Here is a 21,805-nt window from a genome sequence, read left to right as displayed (position 1 = left end):
CCGGAAGTATTTGGGTTGAACGGTCGGTTCGGTTTGTCAAAATGATATGAACCGGATGCTTCGGCTTGATCGGTTCGGGTCTCGCTTGATTCTGCACCACGTACATCAAAGATATTTCTTATGCAAACATGGAAATTGCCCGCCAGAATCTTCGCATTTTCCTTTCTCCGTATTTTCCACCGGCAAAATTTTCTCCTAGTTCAAGCTTTCGATCGTCTGGTTTTAAGCCGACGGTGAAGCTTCAATTCTCGATTATCATCCTCTCTAGCAGTTTTGGAAGTAAGGAATTCAAATGCTATCGTCATCGAGTGCGGAAATCTTCATTGATGCTCCGATACATGGTGCTTGAAAATGACGGAAACGGAAATGAGAAATTCAAATCATTTGGAAATTCGATTCATGTTTCGCGTTCGCTGTTTCCTGGTGGTAGTTGGTGGAACTTAGATGAGCGTATGAAAGTAGAAATTGAAGCTTCGAAGCCGCTTATACTTTATTTAGCTCTTCATCAGGTATGGAAATTGGTTTGGGATATTAATCAATGGCTTCTCCTCGTTCCTTCTGTAGCTTCAACGCTGCTGAGGCGCAGTTACTAAGCTGTTCTGTATTATCACTGTGCTGATATTTAGTTTTAGCGTTCTCTATACATCTGAAATTGATTTATCTTTACATGTTGACCACTGCACTAATTAGAAAAATCTTTCAAGAAAGATTCCATTCCCGCTTCTTCTTTTTTTTCTTCCTTCTTTTGATGATAACAAGAAGCTTTTCATCAGGTAAATTGAAAAGAATTACATCATAGCCAGCCCAAAAAAAGCCTCTCCAATTGGTTGGTCCCAGGCTTGGAAGTTTTCTGAATGGGAAGATTGTTACTCGATTGAACAATGTGGGGTTGAAAGTAGATCCGGGAAGATTGAGGTTAGTTCATGAACTAGTTGCTTATTAAAAAGTGGGATTTGATTTAGTAGGTTATGAGGAATCCTTGTATGTCTTTTGTGGTTAAATTGTTGCGTGATCACGATGGTTATATATATTACTTAATCGTTGATAGCCATGATTAGCACCTTTAGCAGATGTGTTCAATTTTCTTTAGAAGCCGATACCTTAATTTGTCAAGTCTTCCTATGAACACTGTGTATAACAATGTTCGTATGAGATCCCACATCGGTTGGGAAGGAAAACGAAGTATTCTTTATAAGGGTGTGAAAACCTTCCCCTAGCAAACGTGTTTTAAAACCTTGAAGGAAAGTCTGAAAGGGGAAGCCCAAAGAGGACAATATTTGCTAGTGGTAGGTTTGAGCGGTTACAAATGGTATCAGAGCCAGACACTGGGCGATGTGCCAATGAAGAGGATGAGCCTCAGGGGTGGACACGAGGCGGTGTGCCAGTAAGGACGCTGGGCCCCGAAGGGGGTGGATTGGGGAGTCCCACATCGATTAGAGAAGGGAACGAGCGCCAGCGAAGACACTGGACTTCGAAGGGGGGTGAATTGTGAGATCTCACATCAGTTGGGGAGGAAACAAAGCATTCTTTATAAGGGTGTGGAAACCTTCTCCTAGCAGACGCGTTTTAAAAACCTTGAGGGAAAGCCTAAAGAAAACAATATCTATTGGCGGTGGGCTTGGGCCGTTACAGTTCGAATAGTTCGAATTGTCAAAGTATATATAGTATTGTGTTTACTTGAATCTCTGTTGAGCTTCTGGATTGATATCAGCTTACATTTGCTGCTTTTGCAGTTCAGTTGTCTGGTAAATTGCTTTGTTAATTTGTCTTTATTCAAATTCTTTGCTCACTTTTTGTCTGTGCAGCATAGTTGGCATTCGTTTCCATTTAAAAAGGAGAATAGTAGAACCCATAATTCTCTCAAATACAGGTTTGTACTGACAACTTGTCCATTAAGAAACAATAACGTCATCAAACAAGTTCAAATTTGTTCATAAAATGGTCATATCCACGTCTTCCTCTTGAATTGCAATAAGAATCATCTCTTAATTGCTTGAAGATCAGAGGCAATCAAGAAGCGAACCAGGTATAAGCTAAATGACTATGGACTGATTTTTCCACACTTGAAAGGTCCAACAATGGTGAGCTTGGCGAGAACATCAATTGAGATGCTTGCTAAAGCAATGTACAATGCAAAACATTTGCCCCACCTTGCTGTGCTCCATAGGCACGCACATAAAACTGCCTATGGACTGATTTTTTGTGAGATCCAATTTTGGTTGGGGAGGGGAACGAAGGATTCCTTATAAGGGTGTGGAAACTTCTCTCTAGTAGACACGTTTTAAAACCGTGAAGTTGACGGCGATACGTTAACAAGCCAAAGCGGACAATATCTACTAGCAACGGGTTTGAATTATTATATCTTTACTCTGTATGTTCTTATATAGTTCACTTACCAAAATAGTCTTGTTTGTTATCTGTAGGGGGAAAGAAACGTGAATCATTTTTGTCTTGATTTCAATTGAGTTTTGTTTCAGAACTCGCAATGTGGGGGAGATTGTGACAGTAGAAGGCCAGACATACACTATCTTAGCTGTAACTCTAGGGGAAGTATGAACCAAGTGAAGAGAGACTTGATGTTTTGTTCACGGGAAGGTACGTCTTCAATTTGTAAATAAACCAATGATATTTCTAAACTTAATTTTTAGGGAAAAAATTCATTTTTAGTTCTTGAGTTTGTTAGTTTCTGAAGGGACCAGCCAAACCAACTCCTAAAAAGTTGTTGGATCAAAGTATCTCGAACATTCCTCATAGACTCGACGGCTACTTTACCTTCTTCGAGGTCAGGAAATAGAAGTTTAGGTTTTGGTTCAAGTTCAGGTGCTTTACCTCATTCAATAAAGTCGTAAAAGAGAGGTTGAGGTGTAGGGAAAAAGTAAGTATTAAGAATGAAAATAAAAACTAAATTAAAAATTTAGAAATAAAAATGTAATATTTTGAAATTGATGACTAAACCTAAATTAAAAAATTAGATAAAAAAAAAATTAATATTATAAATATATATATATATTTTTTAAAAAACTAATTCTTGAAACCCAAATCTAAAATGTTAGTATGTTTACAGCTAAAAAAATATAAACTTCCGTTGGCGCGTGTTGCAAGCACCACTGTCGCGTGGCTCAAGTCGTTGTCCAAAGCACTCATAAAGCGTCACCAAATGGGATTCAGAACCAGAAGAAATCCGATCCCTTCTCGTTTCCCGCTCCCCGCTCCACCCGCTACCTCCTCTCCGCTATCTCTTTCCACCATTACCACTTTCTTCACTATTCTCATTCTCTGACCTCGTTTCGTCGATCTCTCTATGGCTTCCGATACTCTCGACACCGTTTCCGGCGCCGACGACGAGAAGTTTGGATTCCGACGAGAGGAGATGTATCAGAGCAGCCTCGCTGGCACCGTCAGCGCCTATGATCGCCACGTTTTTCTCTGCTACAAGACTCCGGAGGCCTGGCCATCGCATCTCGAAGCATCTGATTCCGACGCCCTCCCTAGGCTCCTCTCTGCCGCTCTCAAAGCTCGCAAGGATGATATCTCCGTTAAGGTTTGCAAATCGATGCTGTTTGTTTCTGTATTCGGAAATCCTATTCTTCGGAATTTGGCGTTTTCGATTTGGTTTTGTTAGGAGTTGTTGAATGCCGTGGATTTTAGTGGATGCTTTTGTGTGCAACTTTGTCTTTTAATTGGTTTTGTCAGACGAAGCTGACAATGTTCGCTGGACGAGAGGAAACTGGATTTTCGGATGGAGATGTGTTGATTTTTCCTGAAATGGTCAAATACAGGTAACTTTTGAGAATCAGGTGGAATCTTGTTGTGGTTTTCGAAAATTTTCCGGCAGCTGATAAGCTGCTGGAAATATGCTTTGCCACTTCTCAAGGATATAATAATGTATTTATCAAATATTATGAAATTCTTGCGTTCATCTTTATTTCTTCTGGTGTTGACTTTAACTTCTTTGGTTTCCATGCACATAATGAAACTTTGGGTATTCTTCTTTGCTACCTTCCTGGATCGTTATTTTTTTATAATTAATCTGATCGCTAGCAAATTACTACGATTGTGGTTTCTGTATCTAGTATATTTTATCAATTTTGAGGCCAAACAAGTTTTAGATCAGTAAGATTTTGGAGTAATTGGAATGTTCTTTTCCTGTTATTTGTGCCGCTGTTCCGTTTTCCTTCCTTTCATTTCCATTTTCATTTTCATATTTCGTCCTCTTGATTTGATGATAATAGGGGTTTAAAAGAGTCAGATGTGGATGGCTTCGTGGATGATGTGCTTGTGAATGATAAACAGTGGGCATCCGGAGTGCCAGAGGCTTTCACTGGCTCTCACGTGTTTGTGTGTGTTCATGCTAGTCGAGATCGGAGATGTGGTGTCTGTGGACCCGTTCTTGTTCAGAAGTTGGATGAGGAGATTGAGTTACGAGGACTTAAGGAACGGGTTTTTGTCAGTGCATGTTCACACATTGGAGGACACAAGTATGCCGGAAACTTGATCATATATCAACCTGGTGTGGATGGGAAGACAACTGGTCACTGGTAAGGTTCTTCAAAGCTAGCATAAACATTTACTGGAAAACGAAATCCTTAGCTGAATATTTAGTGTCTACTTGGGTTGAATTTGGGGTTCAATTTCCTTGTTTATAGGTACGGATATGTAACTCCTGAAGATGTCTCTGAATTGTTTGAACTTCACATTGCAAAGGGCGAGGTCGTGGAAAGGCTTTTAAGGTTTGTGCTTCTCCAGTTGCATTTTATTTCCTGAACTGGATAGTGAATTTATTTTGTATTGCTGGTATTAATAATTAATAGTGAGTTTTAAGGAGAAGCATTCTTTTTTATTGTTTTTTTGGGATATACATTTTTGTATCAATAATCAATTTTTTCTTCTGAACTTTTAGACCCTGTAATTTACAGATCATGGACATATCATCCTCCTCTCCATTTTCTATATGTACTTCGTATTGAGTATTGTGAACAATTTTTATTTTTCTTATCATCCCCTTGTTGCTGTGGAAAACTTTGAGTAGACCTGAGTGTTTGAGATCTAAAGCTGGAACTATACGTTGTTATCAATTACAAGATCTTAATTGATATCTTGAACCTTTAGGCCGTTGGCTTTTGCCTTACTTTTGAGCATCAGATTCCCCGGTTCAAGTCTTGATGCCTCCTGTAAGAGTGGACATACTATTGTTAGTATTCATCGTTCCTGTTAACTATTCACCAAATTGCAACTCACTTTAGCCCTCTGCATCGCACAGTATATGACCTAAATGTTTGAAATGCAATATGTTCATTGACTACTTGACCGACCTACTTTTGGCTTCACTGTAGCTACCTCAATCACCTTTGCTTGATTGTTGATTCCGAAGAGCTACCTCTTAAACCTTATGTTGTTCCCCAAAGAATAAATTATATATTTAGAAGTGAAATGGATGCAATTGTTTGGTTCTTCTTTGTCATTTATTTTCCACCCAATAGTAGAACATTAAATTGGCATTCCAATTCCAGAGGGCAAATGGGCACAAATCCCGAGGAAGGCAAAAAGGAAGATGAACTAAAGATTCCAAATGGAGAAGATATTAAGAAAAGTAAGGTTGAAATTGAAGAAAACAGCGGTCAAAGCAAAGTGGAAACAATAGCAGGTTGTTGCCAGGGCAGTAATGGATTCACTTGTTGCAGAGATGAAAGTTCAGGGAAAAGTAGTAGAATTGAAAACCAGTCGAAAGAAGCTTCAGAAGAGCAGGTACCAAAGAAAGCTAATAAATTTTCTTGCTGGACAGGACAATGGGAACAAAGTGAAATTCTGGCTGCTGCTGCGATAATTGGAGCAGTGGCCTCTGTCGCTGTTGCCTACAGCCTCTACAGGAGATCAGGATAAAATATAAATGGTATGTCTATGTTTGTTTGCTCATAAAAGTATCTATGCCCTGTTTTCTGGTAGAATATTTGGTGATATTAGTAAAGATAGAGCAATTTGCTGAATTAGATTTATAGAATAGTGTAATGATACCAACAGAACTCTTAGAGCAAAGACTAGACAAAATCTTCTTCTACCTCTATTTACTTTATCTACAGATACAAATTATTTGTTTCTTTCAATACGCATACAAATGATGAATATCATGTTGTAGGATGATGAGGGATTATTTTCTGCTTGTTGCTTATTCAATGTTAAATGATTTTTTTAGTTCAATAAATGTGGTGTGGATGATTTAACTTCCTACCTTGGAGAATGTAATCAATATTTTGTTTAACCATACTATCTCTGGATTGACCATCAATCTAGTTTGAGTGTTTTATTTTGGCTTGGTTTAAGGTCTTGTTACATAATGTGACAATTAAATTCCTAGAACCTAAATTCCTAGAACCTGTCTAGAACCACTCATTCGTATCATTAAATTTCTTTTCCAAATTTCATTTTGACCATTGAGATTGGAAAAGAAATCGCAATCGACACCCACTCAGCTTCCATCTTTTGAATCTGAAGTGAAGTGCAGCAAAAGCAAAATCAATCAAGTGAACATCCTAACTTCTTTGTTTGAAGTTTGAAACTCGAGCTTTATCGAGGTGCGACTGACTTGTTGAAGCTTTGTTTTTCTTATTCCAAAACAATAGATTTGCAATTTTCATATGGGAAAAAGCTTCTCGTGGTAAGATGGTCTCTAGAGTAGTTTGGTAGTGTTTATGTTTCTCTTTTTTTTTTTTGTTAGTTTTTTCTTTTAGGAATGAAAATTGTTTTAAGTGTTAAAATATTATTTTAGGGTATGTTTTGGGAGTAATTAAATTCTTAAAATTACTTTTTTTTTTTCATATTCAAAATAAATTTTAAAAACATGTTCACATTGTGTCATGGAAAAAATAAAAACTAGATATAATTTTAAACTTTTAGTGAAAGGATCAAAATAAAAACTAATTTTTAATATTTGAAAGTATTGAAAACTAAAATAGAATAAAATTTAAAATATATGATCATCCATTTTTTTTTTTTCTTTTTTATTTCTTTCATCCAATAATTTATTTCACGCAAAAGTTTAGGTCCGTCCAGGGTGAAAATTAGCACCAACTGGAACAAAAAAACCGAACCAGATCAGAGACGGTTTGTTCCATTAAATAAACCGAATGCAGTCGGTTCGGATCAGTTTTACTTCCATAGAATCAACTATTAACCGAACCGAACCGAACTTTCGGCCTCCCTTGAGGTGGGTTTTGCTAAACTCCTAACACAACGCGCACGCCCTAGTTCCAGTTACAGCATTCGTTCTGCTTCCTCTGCTTCGCTCTTTTCGATCTCCCCTCTTCTCAACGCGAGTTTGTTCTTCAAGGTTTCCTCGTACAACAATGGTGGGCGAGGGCCGCTCAAGCAAAAAGCGCAAGAGGGCGATGCGTCGTGGAGCAGACAAAAGCCAAGACATCGTTGTTTCTGGTTCTTCCGACGCCACAAAATCTCAGAGGCTTTCCGGTTCGTCTAGTTTTCTCGATAAGGTTCGACTGATTTTTTAAACTAATCTCGTTCTGAAATCAATTGGTTTTGGGAATTTAAGGATTAACTGAATGGTTGGGTGATGTTGCAGATGCGAGCTCGTTTGTCAGGAGGGCATTTCAGGATGCTTAATGAGAAATTGTATACCTGCACGTAATGGTTTTGTCTTCTATTCTTTTATTTTTCGTCTTTTGTTCTAGTTTTTACTGATGAGTTTGTGTGTTTCTTTATGTGTGCACTAAATTTTGAGTCTCAAGTTTATGTTATCTCAAAATTTTCAGTTTTCTATCAGCTGAATCTTGAAACAGAGTTATTGAACTTGAGTTTTATCAATTTATTTTTAAATCAGACCCACATTGTTTGAAACCAATTGATCTTTTTTTTTTTTGTGTGTGTGTGTGTGTGTGTGTGTTTCAGAGGGGAAGAGGCGCTTAGTTATTTCAAAGAAGACCAGGTTCTGTTTGATGTTGTAAGTTCTGCCCGTCTGTTCTTGCTTCCTAAACGTAGTTTCTGTTACTATTTAAGAACTAGTTTCTTCACGCGATGCTCACATCAGAAGTTTATCTCTTTCTTCACAGCAAAGTATTTTCAATAGATGAAGCTTTAATGTTGAGTATATAATCATGAATATGGAATTTCTATGCACTGATCCTTGAGAAAGTTTTAGACGTAAATTGCATGTACCAGGCCTAGGACTAGGGTTAATTAACGTTTTGATGGGTAGTATCATACAGGATACCAAGAGCAAATGTCGCATTGGCCTGAGCTGCCTGTGAATTTAATCATAAAATGGCTGAAAGAGCACGATCCTTCATTTATGGTAGCTGATTTTGGCTGTGGTGAGTGTTAGAAAAAAATCTTTTGTTTGCCTTTCGTTACTAAATATTGATCAAGTATTTGATCCTTTAAGAACATTCATTCTTATTTGTTCATTTATCTCTCTTCTTTCCTTCAAACTGAATTACAGGGGATGCACGCCTTGCTAAAAATGTGAAGAATAAAGTTTTCTCGTTTGATCTGGTTTCCAAAGATCCTTCTGTTGTTGCTTGTGATATGTCAAATGTGCGCACTCTATTTGAACTCATTGTCATCAGATGCATTGAGACATATAACTGCATTTCATGCATGAAAGTTAGCCATATTGTTATCATTTTCCCCTTGCAGGAGATCGTGCAGCTGTCTTATAAAGTAGTATTGGTTTTGCTAAAGCTCAGTTGTTACTTTTTACTTTTTAACAACTAGCAAGTTGTTTTAAAAAAAAAATTACACTCCTATGGTATTAAATTTATTTTATTTTTACATTTGGCAACACATGGTGACAGCCCAAGCTCACCGTTAGCAGATATTGTCCTCTTTGGGCTTTCCCTTTTGAGCTTCCCCTCAAGGTTTTTAAAATGCGTCTACTAGGGAGAGGTTTCCACACCCTTGTAAAGGATGCTTAGTTCCTTCTCCAACTAATGCCCTTTGGGCCCCAGCGTCCTTGCTAGCACTCGTTCCCCACTTGATCTCACAATCCACCTCCCTTCAGGGCCAACGTCCTTGCTAGCACTCATTCCTCTCTCCAATCGATGTGAGATCTCTAAATCCACCCCCTTCGATACCCAGCGTTCTCGTTGGCACACCACTCGATGTCTGGTTCTAATACTATTTGTAATCGCTCATGCCCACTACTAGCAGATATTGTCCTTTTTGGACTTTCTCTTTTGGGCTTCATCTCAAGGTTTTGAAAACATGTCTACTAGGGAGAGGTTTCCACACCCTTCATAGAGAATGCCTAGTTCCTTCTCCAACCGATGTGAGATCTCACAATCCACCCCCTTCGGGGCCCAGCGTCCTCGCTGGCACTCGTTCCTCTCTTCAATCGATGTGGGATCTCACACATTGGTTAGAATCAACCTTGGGAGATGAGTCATGACTCTCATGGTAAATTGCTATTAGTGATTGGAGTGAGACGTAAAGAAGATGATAACTTGTATGGTACATAAATGTCAAGTATCACACTCCTTATTACATACAGCTATAGTTTCGAGTAATTGGATGATATAATCTATTTCATCTCAACAGGTGCAGCTTTAGAATGATATTAGCTATCTATATTAAAAAAAATTGAGGACTTGTCGAGGTTAGTTGGATAATTGATATAACAGTGCTTTGAAACATATGCCATTTATTTCTAATCGTGTTATTTGAGCAACCATTGTTGCTATCCTGTTCTACCAATAATCCCCGTGCTGATGATTATATATATATGTCCATAGGAGCATTACATCATACCCATCACTTTAATTTTTCTGTCCATGAAATTTATATTAATCTCATTGGCTGTTATCTTCGAGAAAGAAACCTCTAAACTCTGGCTAATGTTTATGACCTATGGCAGACACCTCTGGACTCTTCATCTGTGGATGTTGCTGTGTTTTGTCTTTCACTTATGGGGATCAATTATGAAAGTTACTTGGCAGAAGCACAAAGAGTACTTAAACCACGGTTGGTGGGCTACTTTGTGGCCCTCTATTTGTGTAATTGTCTTTCACTTGGCGGCTGAACTTTCTGTTTCTATGCGCAGTGGATGGCTTCTAATAGCAGAAGTCAAAAGCAGATTTGACCCAAGCAATGGAGGAGCCGATCCCAAAAAGTTCATAAAGGCTGTTTGTGAGCTAGGTTTTGTCTCAGCTTTGAAGGTATATTACTTCTCTGTTGCTAATTATCCTTTTCTTTCTTGCTGCTAATTTATAAGTATCAATCATGTGCAGGACTTCTCAAACAAGATGTTTATCTTGTTATACTTCAAGAAAAAGGTCTGTAAATCCTCACGTTCTGCCTCTCATTTGTACTCCACCACTGGGTTTAATCATCATTTTGCTTTGTGTTCTACAGGATGAGAAAATTTCTACAGGGAAAGCCATCGATTGGCCACAGCTAAAACCTTGTTTATACAAACGTCGCTGAGTTTGCTATTATTTCTTTGTCGTGTTCAAAAAATTCTATATTATATAATCTTAATGGAAATCAATCTGTAGTTCATTGTTTTACAGTGGAATGTTTGTCTTAGTTGAGCAATTACTGAAGCCTGAAGCTTTCTTGGGCGGTTCTTCATCTCTTCAAAAAGTGTGTTCAGTGTCGGTGGGCGATTCATCCCTTGTTTGGTAATCTGTTAGATTGGGATTCATCCTTTTTTTAGAATTTTTTTTGTTAGTTTCTGAATTTTCAAAGTTTTAATCATCATTGACGATGATTTTTAAAATTTTAATTAATACTTTATGTACATTTGAATTAAATACTCCATTAGTGTTTTCTTTTTCCTATAATAATATTCATTAAAAACTAGTTTACTCTAAGTAAATATTTAATTAAGACCCCATGTGATTCATAATCCTTTTCTTAATTATAAAAAAAAAAAATACAAGAAAAACGATGAAAATAGGTTTTGTATAATTATTTTAAAAATTATTTTAAGAAACTTCTAAAATAGACTAAATTTAAAAACAACCAATTGTAGTTTTTAGGTATTTGCTATGTTTATGTGAAAATATGAAAAAGAAAGGTAGCAACCATGTCTAATTCAAGAATCTCCTCTCTTCGACGGTGGTAACTTTAATTTATGTCTAATAGATTGCTGCACTTATAATTTGTAAACTATCTTATCGACCAACACAAATTCTTTTGAGCATACTTTGCCCTTCATTCATATGCGTCACCCATCATATAATTGCTCTAAATAAAGTATGTTTAATAGTGCACATGGTTGGTAGAGGTAATAACTTGCATTTCTTTGAAGTTTTTCTTAGTCATTCTATTTTCATTATGGCTCTTATTCGGTTCTTGTTCATTCATTTATTCTTTATTTACTTGGTATCACATATTATACCTTTAAAAAAGACAAAAGCTAAATTTTAATTTTATCAAAATTATAAGGACTACTTTTGTAATTTAACTACCCAAATTAATCAGTGAAATGAATGAGACATTTATAAGGTAGTTTAAGCACACAACACCTCATGTCTAATGCATCCCCCCATTTTCTCATCTACCGCCACCTGCATCCTTTAAATCACTTCATCCTCCTCCTCCTCTCCTTTTCAATTTCCTTGAAACAAAAACCAAGCACGTGAATCCATGTCTTAATCCACATTCCCATTTCGATTTCGATTTTGATTTTTGACCCTTTTCCGCCATTACGTTTTCAAAGAAGAAACTCCACAGTTTACCAAAAATTTGGTGTGGAAATTGTTGTTTGACGATGGAGTTGCGTTTCTCACTTCATTCAACTCTCTTTCGTAATCTCTCTTACCCATTTGTCAAGCATGCGCGCCTCTCTTCTTCACCCAATGAGCTTACTTTAATGCCCATTTATTTTCTTACTTACTGTTCATCTTTTTCCTCTTTTACGTTTCTGCGAGAGTTGAATTTTAACCTACCAATGGTTGAAATGGGTTCCCAATTGGGTGTTTTTCTATTTGTTTTTATATTGATGGAAAAGTCAAGCACCCGGTGGCCAAACCATCTTACTTTCTTTTGACGCATTCCAAGTGTTTGAGAAAATGTCTGTACTAACTTCCCAGCAGGGGGAGACGCTTTCTGAGATATTAATCCGTGTAGTGAAAGCTACCCAAGCATTTTTTTCTCTCTTTTGGGTGCGTTTTGAAGAGGATTCTTCACGGCCCCACTTGAAATTTTTTAAGAAAGCGATCGAATTGATTGAATTATCGCAGAATATTGTTTCATTTCTTTTCAGCCCGTCAGATTTCCTTCCCCACGTATCCGTTGCTCTGTTTCCCTCTCTGTCTTTCTCCCTTTCCTTTCAACATTTGAGTTGTTTCTTACTGTTCTATGACACAGACCCAGTTCCTTCCGCGGTGTTCTTTTGCTGATACAGGGCTTGTCATGTTCCTTACTCGGAGGAGACTTGAAAGCACAAATTTTGGGTGCTTAAGCTCTAGGGACGACTTGGATCTTTCAGCCTTTTTTCAACTGAACTTTGTTATTTTGCTAGCTACCCTTTAAAGTTATTTTATTGGTGCATTTGTTTAGCCTTTTCCTTTCCTTGTTCTCTATTTCGCTTCATTTTTCATCCCTGCCAAGGCAGAGCTGCAAGAATTTCGAGCCTTTGATTTTTCTTTCACAGTATCTACCAAACACTGAGTTGGGTCTTCGAGTCTGGTCCGCGGCGAGTTACAGAGATCGAATCATGCAGAATCAAGCAGATATTTTCATAGTCCTTTAACTTAATCTGCTTGCTGTTTGATTCATCTAATTCTCTCTCTGAAGTAATAGCTGTGCTTCAAAAACCTTTTGTTTTTCTTATTATTATGTCTTAAAGAGTCTTGTTTAGTAAAATAAATGGAGTCCGGTGATGGGTTATGTTTAAAAGAGTTTGATTTGGATGCTAAGTGGCTGGTCGATCCGAAGCAAATCCTTGTTGGGCCAAGGATTGGGGAGGGTGCACATGGCAAAGTGCACAAGGGGAAGTAAGTTGTTCTAACCTTGATACCTTTCTCTTAGCGTTGAATTCTTGGGTTTGAAGCTTCTTATGTTCTATTCAACTCTGATTTCAGAATTCTTGGTTTGTAATCGTTTTGTTCTTTCTTTCTTTCTTTCTTTCTTTCCCTCTTTCTCTATTTTCTTTGTTTAATTACAATCAGGCATGCATATTTTTATGGCTTGTGTTTGTTTAACAGCAGCTCGTCTCAGTGCAATTATATTTCTTTTTCACAATCCAGATACAAAAACGAAAATGTTGCTATTAAAATAATTCGAAGAGGTGAAACTCCAGAAGAAATTGCAAAAACTGAGGCACGCTTTGCTCGAGAGGTTGCAATGTTATCCAAAGTTCAGCACAAGAATCTTGCAAAGGTTGTCGATACAGTGTTTAGTTAATAACTTTAATTGCCGAGTAATTTGATTGTTCTATTAGTTTTTTTTTTTTTGGATTCTCTTTTTTTGGTGCCTTTTGCAGTCTTCTTTGTACTCTTATGGCACTTAATGATTATTTAGTTTCCTGAAAAAGAAAGGGTAGTAATCAGCTTAACGAAATGAACTGAGTTGTATAGTAACTTGTGGGATGTTGGGGCGGTTTGTCTCAGTTTATAGGTGCTTGCAAGGAGCCCATTATGGTGATAGTGACTGAGCTTCTTTTAGGCGGTACATTACGAAAGTACTTGTTGAGTATACGGCCAAGGTGCTTGGACTTGCACGAAGCAGCTTGTTTTGCACTTGATATAGCACGCGCAATGGAATGCCTGCATTCCCATGGTATCATTCACCGCGATCTCAAACCTGGTATACTTCTGCTAACTGTACTTTGAAGCCTAATAAATCAAAATTCTTCAGGTAGTATAGAGTATAATTTACTCTTGAAAAGAGATATGATAGTACAAGGCTGCTGGAATTATTTCAAGATGATTGTATATAGTTTTATTGTCAATATTGTTCATTTCATTTCTGTGCCACTATATGTAACGGCCCAAGCCTACCGCTAGTAGATATTGTCTTCTTTAGGCTTTCCCTTCCAAGCTTCCTCTCAAAGTTTTTAAAACGCGTCTGCTAGGGAGAGGTTTCCACACCCTTATAAAGAATGTTTCGTTCTCCTCTCCAACCGAGGTGGGATCTCACAATGCATCTATATTTAGATTTTAGATTTCCTTTTACTATATACTGGTTTAAGCTTGATCGGACGGACAGCAATATGCTACTTCTGAGGATGATCGATCATTCTAATTCTAAGGATATCGTTTTTTGTCCCCCAGAGAATTTGATCTTGACCGGAGACCACAAAACTGTTAAGCTTACAGACTTTGGTTTGGCTAGAGAAGAGTCAGTAACAGAAATGATGACAGCTGAAACTGGGACTTACAGATGGATGGCTCCAGAGGTGAAATTTTGGTTAATGTATTATTTCATGTCAATGGGGCTGTTTTGTGGTAGTTCTCTATATCACCTATTATACTTTGTGGCAGCTATACAGTACGGTCACTTTAAGAAATGGAGAGAAGAAGCATTACAATCACAAGGTGGACGTTTATAGCTTTGGAATTGTATTTTGGGAGATCGTCCAAAATAAGTTGCCTTTCGAAGGCATGTCGAATCTACAAGCAGCATATGCAGCTGCTTTTAAGGTGATTTCTCTCGAGTATGTATCTGTTGCCAAGTTGTTAGTTAGAGAAACTTAATGTAACAGTTTAAGCCCAACGATAGTAGATATTGTCTGCTCTGGCCCGTTACGTATCACCTCAGTCTCATTGTTTTAAAAAGTGTTTGTTAGGGAGAGATTTCCTCCACACCCTTATAAGAAATGTTTCATTCTCCTCTCCAACTGATATAGGATCTCACACTTAACCCTAAACTGATAAGTAAGCGGCTTGGTTTCCATTTCTTAGGTCTCTCTCGAGTTGAGAAGAAGAAAATTGAAAACAATTGCCACCATCTTCATTATAGCGTAGGAGCAGATTAATGTTACATTACATGTTCTTATTGTTGTTTTGCCTTTTGTTGATTGAATAGAGCTATACGTACACGACTAATAGTTGTATCATCTCCATCATTTTATCCTCTGGACATTGTTGATACAGAATTTCCGACCGAATGCCGAGAACCTCCCGGAGGATTTGGCCCCGATTATAACTTCCTGTTGGACAGAGGATCCGAATACTCGGCCGAACTTCAGCGAAATCATACAGATGCTCTTGAAATATCTCTCCACCATTCCACAGCCAGAGTATGTTACACCACCAACAATGCAGGCACCTGAGAATGCAGTCCTGCCACCAGAGTCTCCTGGAACTAGTTCTTTGATGGCAGCCACAAGACGTGGCACGGGGGATGTCCCGAAAAGCGAGATAGAAGAGAAACCAAGCAGTTTCTTCTCATGTTTCTCTGATTGCTGTTACTGATCCTTCTGTTAAGAAATGAACTCATGGAATTAGAGTTGGAGATCCTTGCAAATTGTATAATAACGGAAGTTTACTTCAAAAAGAATAAGCAGTGAAAGAATAAGCAGTGTAGTTCAAAAGATAAATTGTGATGCAGATTCCATTAGTGATATCTGTTCAAGTTGAATCCATAAGAGAGTGTGGAGTTGGGGTTGCTGTGATGTCAACTGTAAGAACAATGATTCATCCAAATGCCTTCCTCTCCTGCTTGCTTCTTCTTCTCGCTTTCTTTATTGTTCGAGTTTTTCATACCGGAACTTTCATTTGAATTCAGCATTTTTTTTTTTTTTTTAAGTGGGAGCATTCGAACTTTTGACCTTTTAGTCAAGGTTACACGACAATTACGTTTGAACTATGCTTACTTTGACAATATTTATACATGTATTTGACATTTTTTAAAAGAAATTTGTGAACATATTTGCAACAATCCAAGTCTACTCTAGTACATATTGTCCTATTTCGACTTTCCCTTTAAAGCTTCCCTTCAATGTTTTAAAATGCATCAGTGAAAAAATTTCACACTCCTATAAAAAAAAATATTTCGTTATGAACAACTTATGTGGGATCTCATAATTCACCCCCTCAGGGTCTAGCATTCTCGTTAGTACTTGTTTTCTCTCCCATCGATGTGGGACCTCCCAATCCATTTTTTTGGGTCTCAGCGTCTTCACTGGTACACTGCCTGTTTTGTAAGTAACTTGGAACTTTTGACACTGGAGTTGTATGTCTTTTAAAACTGCTCGAAATTTTAATATATTTTCTACATTCTCAAAGTTTTGCTTTATCGTGATTTTGTTTTTGTTGGTGTACGTTCCTGAACTAAAAAAAAATTCAATATATATATACATATATGAGAAAACAAAAGGAACATAAAGAGGTATCCAAAGAGTGGACCAAGTCGAAGTATTTAGTGATATTACTTGGGGCGCAAGTATATCTCTATGTCCCCCCACCTGAAATTTGCCGGACATGACATTTACTCGCTTTTCGAAGTTACAATGCTTCCACTAGACACCTCAGCTTCGTCTTCCATTACTTAGCCTCGGTCCTAGCTTCCGTCAACGTTGGGCCCCACACCCATGTACAACAATTCCCCCAAACCTTCTTCAACGTATTCTTCCGAGCCTATGATCTTGTACCCGAGGCTTTGCCGAGCCAGGAACTCAGTTTTTCCCGCTCACACTGGGCACCGTTGGGACTTAGGACTGCACAACGCTTTCTTTTTCCGCGCACTCTTCTCTTTCACTAAGACTTAGCGTAGCGGACTAAAATCTGAAGCTCAAACGCGCTGAACCATTATATTATATCTCTCCCCTTACTCGCTGAAATGCGATTCCTCTTCTTCTTCCACCACTTCTGATCGTTTTTGTTTTTGATCTCAAGCTCTTGATGATTATGGCGAGGTGAGTCTACTTTCTTCATGTAATTTCTTTAATCCCTGTGGAGTGTTCTTGAGTTCTTTCAATCCCTGATACCAAAATGTGTGTGTGTGTTTTCTCTTCTGTTTCTCTGTTCATTGTGTTTCTGGGTCGATTCAATTATTGTGCCAAGATTATGGGTTTTTTTGTTCATTGTTGCCCTTTTGTTTAATCGAAAATATAAGTCTAGCTCTTGGAGTTTTACCTTCTTTTACTCGTAATGCTCTGCTGATTTTGAGAAAACGCCGATACAGAGGATGTGGTTAATACTCGAGATTGAAAGGGAAACACAACTTAATATCTTTTAAGCTATATTATTACTGTTTGTTGCTTGAGAGCTCGTTTATTCGTGTTAATGGCAGAGCTGAACATGCCCCACTAGCCCAACATGATCCTTTGTGGTTAAGAAATTGGGGGAATATCCTGTTTTCGACATTTGGGTCTTAGACTCAAAATCTTTTGCCATGGTTCGAGTTAACCAGGCGCAAAATAGACAACATATTTAGGATGGTTTTGCTTTTATTTCCTGCCAATGCACCAAAAACCATCGTTTTGGATCATTTTAAGAATTTACTTGACCAACCTGGTAAATGAATATACCATCCATGTTCAAGTTTTCTTTCCTCAGAGACCAATATTTTTCAAATATTTAACCACCACTGTTTGACCTAGTTATAATGGAGTTTGGAGAAGGAACTTGGTGATTTTGGGGGACAAATTCTCAAATCTTAGGTGTAACAGCCCAAACTCATCGGAGTAGATATTGTCCTCTTTGGGCTTTCCCTTCCAGGCTTTCCTTCAAGGTTTTAAAACGTGTCTTCTAGGGAGAGGTTTCCACACCCTTATAAGGAATGTTTCATTCCCTCTCCAACCGATGTGGGATCACACGATCCACACCACTTGGGGGCCCAGCATCCTCACTGGCACACCCCCCGGTGTGTGGCTTTGATCCCATTTGTAACAGCCCAAGCCCACCGTTAGCAAATATTGTCTTCTTTGGACTTTCCCTTTCGGGCTTCCCCTCAAAGTTTTAAAACACGTCTTCTATGGAGAGGTTTCCACATTCTTATGAAGAATGCTTTGTTCCCCTCTCCAGCCAATATGGGATCTCACAATCCACCCTACTTGGGGTCTCAGGGTCCTCGTAGACACATTGCCCGGTGTATGGCTTTGATACCATTTGTAACAGCCTAAGCCCATTAGCAAATATTTTCCTATTTAAGCTTTCCCTTCTGGGCTTCCCCTCAAGATTTTAAAACGCATCTTCTAGAGAGAGGTTTTTACACCTTTATAAGTAATGTTTCGTTCCCTCTCCAACCGATGTGGGATCTCACAATCCACCCTGTTTGGGGCCCAGCATCCTCGTGGCACATTGCTCAATGTTTGGCTCTGATACCATTTGTAACAACCCAAGCTCATCATTAGCAAATATTGTCCTCTTTCGGCCTTTCCTTCCAAGTTTCCCCTCAAGGTTTTAAAACGCATCTTCTAGGGAGAAGTTTTCACACCCTTATAAGAAATACTTCGTTACTCTCTCCAACCCACGTGGGATGTCACACTAGGATAAGTAAAAAAAAAATTGTGTTTTTTTTACTACTGTATGTTGTAGGTTCTTGCAATTTTGTTCGTGAGATTATCATGTGTGTGTGGGCCTGGAAACTCAAGGTACCATAAATGAAAAGTTTGCAAATAATTTAATTCTTCATCTTTAAGGACTCAGTTTCACTTGAATGCTTATTTGTTTATTCCAATGAATTAGATGTTCCTTTTAAAAGCTAAGCGATTGAATTTTAACTGTTAGCAACTCATTCTTGTAGGGCTTGGATCCTTGATAGCCGAACATTTGCAAGAAAAGTCAGAAACATCAGCCAATCCTCTTCCCAAGTAATTAAAGATTGTGATGCCAAACGAGAATGCCCAAACTGTCACTTTATTATTGATAATACAGATGTAAGTTTGAACTCCATTCAGTGTGTTCATAATTGTTCTTATAGTGATAGTTCAATTTAATATGGACTAAAACATCACTCTTCATATGCAGTAAATGGTCCATTCATATTTAAGGAGAAATTTAACGTTTGTTAGAAATCACGGACCTCCATAAGGGTATGATATCGTCCACTTTGAGCATAAGCTCACATGACTTTACTTTTGGTTTCCCCAAAAGGCCTCGTACCAATGGAGATATATATTTTTTTTTACTTATAAACTCATGATCAACCCCTTAATTAGTCGAGGTGGGACTCCTCTCCCAACAATTCTCAACAATCCTCCTCTCGAACAAAGTACACCATAGAACCTCCCCTAAGACCTATGGAGCCCTCGAACAACCTCCTCTTAATCGAAGCTTGACTCCCTCTCTGGAGCCCTCAAACAAAGTACACCCTTTATTCGATAGTTGAGTCACTTTTGACTACACATTCGAGGCTAGCAACTTCTTTATTCGACACTTGAGAATTCAATTAGCATGACTAAGTTAAGGGCATAGTTCTGATACCATGTTAGGAATCACGGACCTCTACAATGGTATGGTATTGTCCACTTTGAACATAAGCTCTCATGACTTTGCTTTTGGTTCTCCAGAAGGCCTCATACCAATGGAGATATATTATTTACTTATAAACCCATGATCAACCCCTTAATTAGCCGATATGAGACTCCTCCCCCAAGTTGTGTCGTGCCTTAATTTGAATATCTCTCAATTGCATTTTCTTTTCAGGTGTCTCCTGAATGGCCTGGTTTGCCTGCTGGTGTTAAGTTTGATCCAACTGATGAAGAAATAATGGATCACTTAGCAGCAAAGTGTGCCGTTGGGAACTTAAAACTACATGCATTAATTGATGAATTCATCCCCACAATAGAAACAGATCAAGGAATCTGCTACACTCATCCAGAAAATCTCCCCGGTTAGGAATTCATCTGTGTTGCTCTTTTCATTTCCCATACTATAATGTTCTCTTACTTAGAATCATAACATTTTCAAGTATTCAGGTGTTAGTAAAGATGGAAATGATATCCATTTCTTTCACAAAACAAGCAATGCATATGCCACGGGCCAAAGGAAGCGCCGCAAAATTGAAAGTGAAGATAGTTCAAGCATGGAACATTTCCGGTGGCACAAGACTGGTAAAACCAAAGCTGTGATAGAAAAGGGTGTTCATAAGGGATGGAAAAAGATCTTCTCTCTGTACCGAAGTTCGAAGGGCGGCTCGAAACGCGAAAGGTCGAGCTGGGTGATACATCAATATCATTTGGGAGTTGAAGAAGATGAGAAGGAAGGTGAATATGTTTTGTCAAAGATTTCTTATCAGCAACCAAAGCAATGTAGTAAGAGCAATGATAATATGCTGATTGAGGATTTTGATGCTTTGGTCCATCAAACTAGTCCTAGAACTCCCAAGTCGAATCCTCCGATACCTCCTCGATCGGGGAAATCATTTGTTTCCAATGATGTTGCTGAAAATGGTCTGCCTCAATCATTTGCAAAGGTATCTTATCGTTTAAATTAGTTTCATTGTCTATTTGTGTGAGATCCCATATCGGTTGAAGAGGAGAACGAAACATTTCTTATAAGGGGGTGGAAACCTCTTCCTAAGATACGTGTTTTTAAAACCTTGAGGGGAAACCCGAAAGGAAAAGTCCAAAGAGGACAATATCTACTAGCGGTGAGCTTTGGCTGTTATAAATGATATCAGAGCCAAACACCAGGCGGTGTGCCAGTGAAGACGCTGGCCCCCAAGGGGTGTGGACTGGGAGTTCCCACATCAGTTGGAGAGGAGAACAATGCATTCTTATAAGGATGGGAAAACCTCTCCCTAACAGACGAATTTAGGAAAGTCCAAAAAGGACAGTATCTGCTAGCGGTGGGCTTAGGCTGTTGATGTGTGTGGATAAGTGGAGTTTCTATGACAACTGCGTTCATGCCTTGACCCTATACTGTGTTCATGTCGAATTCTCACTTTAGTATGCTTTGTTGATTAGGAAGAAGAGCTGACTCCAGAAGCAGCTCATATTTCATTGGAGAACGACGTCGGATTCCCGGGATGGTTGGCCGGAGAATCTCAGGGTATAGATGATGCTGAATTACATTACTTGGAAGACAACTTATTGTGCAATGAAGTCCTGGATTCTAATGTTCTTACAAGTAACAGCCAACTAACTCAAATGTCTTTCCCGCTCTCCGGTAGCAACGGTTGCCACGAGATCGTGAACGATAACGTTACGTGTGGAATTGCAGACCTTGAGAACCTTGAATTGGATACTTCACCTGATTTTCATCTTGCTGTAAGTTAGCCTCACTCCCAAGTTTCAAATGCTTGCTTTCCTTTGATCTATATAACTCAACTTTGATCATTGCTTGCAGGACCTGCAGTTTGGTTCTCAAGAGAGCATTTTCGACTGGCTCGACAGGATATGAAGCGAAATCTCGTAAGAACGACATGTTACAATCTGGCTTTTCGGCCAGAATCTTCCTCAAAAATTCACCATATTTCGTCGTCGAACTCTTTGCTGTCATTTGGCTTTCATTTGTATGGAGAATGCCATGCATATCACCCCCACCTGCATGGCACATAACAATTTACATTCACATATATCAGTTGTTTTATTGTCAAGTCGTCGAATCAAGAACGAATATGACCGATCTCGTGATCGAGCTGGTTATTGCTCAAATTTTGTGTTAAATGCACCATGAAGATGGGTGGCTGGGTGCAAAATGTAGAAACTGATTACTATTTGTTATGGGATGTATGAAAACTGATATTCATGACCGTGTAGTGGTGGTGATGTATTTTGAGAATGGTATTTGGTCTTATATTTATTTCCCTTCTCCATTTTTTCATATCCTTCTATGTTTCTTCACGAATTACGTTTCTATCCTTTAAGAAATCGAGCTCGTGTTCATGACAAGATTTCTTTTTGTCAACTAGAAACGAAGCTATTTTATCGGGTAGAATAGAGAGAAGGTAGAAAAAGTAC

The 21,805-nt window shown here is 38.4% G+C and overlaps 4 protein-coding genes across 12 annotated transcripts; all 4 read left to right on the top strand.

The window, feature by feature from the left end:
- Positions 1 to 143: 143 nt before the first annotated feature.
- On the top strand, positions 144 to 6,223 carry LOC111797450 (altered inheritance of mitochondria protein 32). Of its 7 annotated transcripts, none has more exons than XM_087123504.1 (9): positions 144 to 509; positions 774 to 915; positions 2,478 to 2,595; positions 2,684 to 2,782; positions 3,065 to 3,541; positions 3,694 to 3,779; positions 4,233 to 4,538; positions 4,647 to 4,730; positions 5,511 to 6,223. In XM_087123504.1, the coding sequence occupies exons 5-9, from the start codon at positions 3,302 to 3,304 to the stop codon at positions 5,878 to 5,880; spliced, it is 1,086 nt and encodes a 361-aa protein (XP_086979630.1). In that variant the 5' UTR covers positions 144 to 509; positions 774 to 915; positions 2,478 to 2,595; positions 2,684 to 2,782; positions 3,065 to 3,301; the 3' UTR covers positions 5,881 to 6,223. The 7 variants fall into 7 exon arrangements, with proteins under 7 accessions (XP_086979630.1, XP_023536238.2, XP_023536231.2 ...); XM_023680470.2 differs by lacking the exon at positions 2,684 to 2,782 and adding an exon at positions 1,806 to 1,870; XM_023680463.2 differs by lacking the exon at positions 2,684 to 2,782 and adding an exon at positions 1,806 to 1,870 and having other exon boundaries at positions 2,071 to 2,595.
- Positions 6,224 to 7,057: 834 nt separating this feature from the next.
- Positions 7,058 to 10,516, top strand: LOC111810982 (ribosomal RNA-processing protein 8). The gene is made up of 10 exons (XM_087123506.1): positions 7,058 to 7,201; positions 7,325 to 7,484; positions 7,574 to 7,635; positions 7,900 to 7,951; positions 8,207 to 8,321; positions 8,450 to 8,544; positions 9,863 to 9,969; positions 10,049 to 10,163; positions 10,236 to 10,280; positions 10,360 to 10,516. Exons 1-10 carry the CDS (start codon positions 7,122 to 7,124, stop codon positions 10,429 to 10,431), a joined length of 903 nt encoding a protein of 300 aa, XP_086979632.1. The 5' UTR covers positions 7,058 to 7,121; the 3' UTR covers positions 10,432 to 10,516.
- Positions 10,517 to 11,554: 1,038 nt separating this feature from the next.
- On the top strand, positions 11,555 to 15,625 carry ATN1 (Protein kinase superfamily protein). 2 transcript variants are annotated; one of them, XM_087117273.1, is made up of 6 exons: positions 11,555 to 12,950; positions 13,161 to 13,335; positions 13,566 to 13,761; positions 14,229 to 14,353; positions 14,439 to 14,597; positions 15,051 to 15,625. In XM_087117273.1, the coding sequence occupies exons 1-6, from the start codon at positions 12,823 to 12,825 to the stop codon at positions 15,369 to 15,371; spliced, it is 1,104 nt and encodes a 367-aa protein (XP_086973399.1). In that variant the 5' UTR covers positions 11,555 to 12,822; the 3' UTR covers positions 15,372 to 15,625. The 2 variants fall into 2 exon arrangements, with proteins under 2 accessions (XP_086973399.1, XP_023515449.2); XM_023659681.2 differs by having other exon boundaries at positions 11,559 to 12,950; positions 13,203 to 13,335.
- An 824-nt stretch (positions 15,626 to 16,449) lies between these two features.
- LOC111809472 (SUPPRESSOR OF GAMMA RESPONSE 1) lies at positions 16,450 to 21,649 on the top strand. Of its 2 annotated transcripts, XM_023695934.2 has the most exons (6): positions 16,450 to 16,813; positions 18,646 to 18,778; positions 19,548 to 19,734; positions 19,820 to 20,316; positions 20,810 to 21,112; positions 21,192 to 21,649. In XM_023695934.2, the coding sequence occupies exons 1-6, from the start codon at positions 16,800 to 16,802 to the stop codon at positions 21,243 to 21,245; spliced, it is 1,188 nt and encodes a 395-aa protein (XP_023551702.2). In that variant the 5' UTR covers positions 16,450 to 16,799; the 3' UTR covers positions 21,246 to 21,649. The 2 variants fall into 2 exon arrangements, with proteins under 2 accessions (XP_023551702.2, XP_086978638.1); XM_087122512.1 differs by lacking the exons at positions 16,450 to 16,813; positions 18,646 to 18,778 and adding an exon at positions 18,885 to 18,934.
- The last annotated feature ends 156 nt before the right edge of the window (positions 21,650 to 21,805 follow it).

Source organism: Cucurbita pepo, chromosome 1, assembly GCF_057944985.1.
Source record: "Cucurbita pepo subsp. pepo isolate OVF chromosome 1, ASM5794498v1, whole genome shotgun sequence".
In the NCBI taxonomy this organism is placed as follows: Eukaryota; Viridiplantae; Streptophyta; class Magnoliopsida; order Cucurbitales; family Cucurbitaceae; genus Cucurbita; species Cucurbita pepo.
This window is presented reverse-complemented; position numbering and strand designations above follow the sequence as displayed.

Bases quoted from the DNA above. Each gene is read 5' to 3' on its own strand.
- LOC111797450 (XM_023680479.2), top strand. From the start codon at position 3,302: ATGGCTTCCGATACTCTCGACACCGTTTCCGGCGCCGACGACGAGAAG. The intron at 3,542-3,693 runs GTTTGCAAATCG...TGGTTTTGTCAG, and splicing joins AGGATGATATCTCCGTTAAG to ACGAAGCTGACAATGTTCGC. The intron at 3,780-4,232 runs GTAACTTTTGAG...TGATGATAATAG, and splicing joins CCTGAAATGGTCAAATACAG to GGGTTTAAAAGAGTCAGATG.
- LOC111809472 (XM_023695934.2), top strand. The intron at 18,779-19,547 runs GTAAGTTTGAAC...TTTTCTTTTCAG, and splicing joins TTATTATTGATAATACAGAT to GTGTCTCCTGAATGGCCTGG. The intron at 19,735-19,819 runs GTTAGGAATTCA...TCAAGTATTCAG, and splicing joins TCATCCAGAAAATCTCCCCG to GTGTTAGTAAAGATGGAAAT.
- LOC111810982 (XM_087123506.1), top strand. From the start codon at position 7,122: ATGCAGTCGGTTCGGATCAGTTTTACTTCCATAGAATCAACTATTAAC. The intron at 7,636-7,899 runs GTAATGGTTTTG...TGTGTGTTTCAG, and splicing joins GAGAAATTGTATACCTGCAC to AGGGGAAGAGGCGCTTAGTT. The intron at 9,970-10,048 runs GTTGGTGGGCTA...TTCTATGCGCAG, and splicing joins CAAAGAGTACTTAAACCACG to TGGATGGCTTCTAATAGCAG.
- ATN1 (XM_087117273.1), top strand. From the start codon at position 12,823: ATGGAGTCCGGTGATGGGTTATGTTTAAAAGAGTTTGATTTGGATGCT. The intron at 12,951-13,160 runs GTAAGTTGTTCT...TTTGTTTAACAG, and splicing joins GGCAAAGTGCACAAGGGGAA to CAGCTCGTCTCAGTGCAATT. The intron at 14,354-14,438 runs GTGAAATTTTGG...ACTTTGTGGCAG, and splicing joins ACAGATGGATGGCTCCAGAG to CTATACAGTACGGTCACTTT.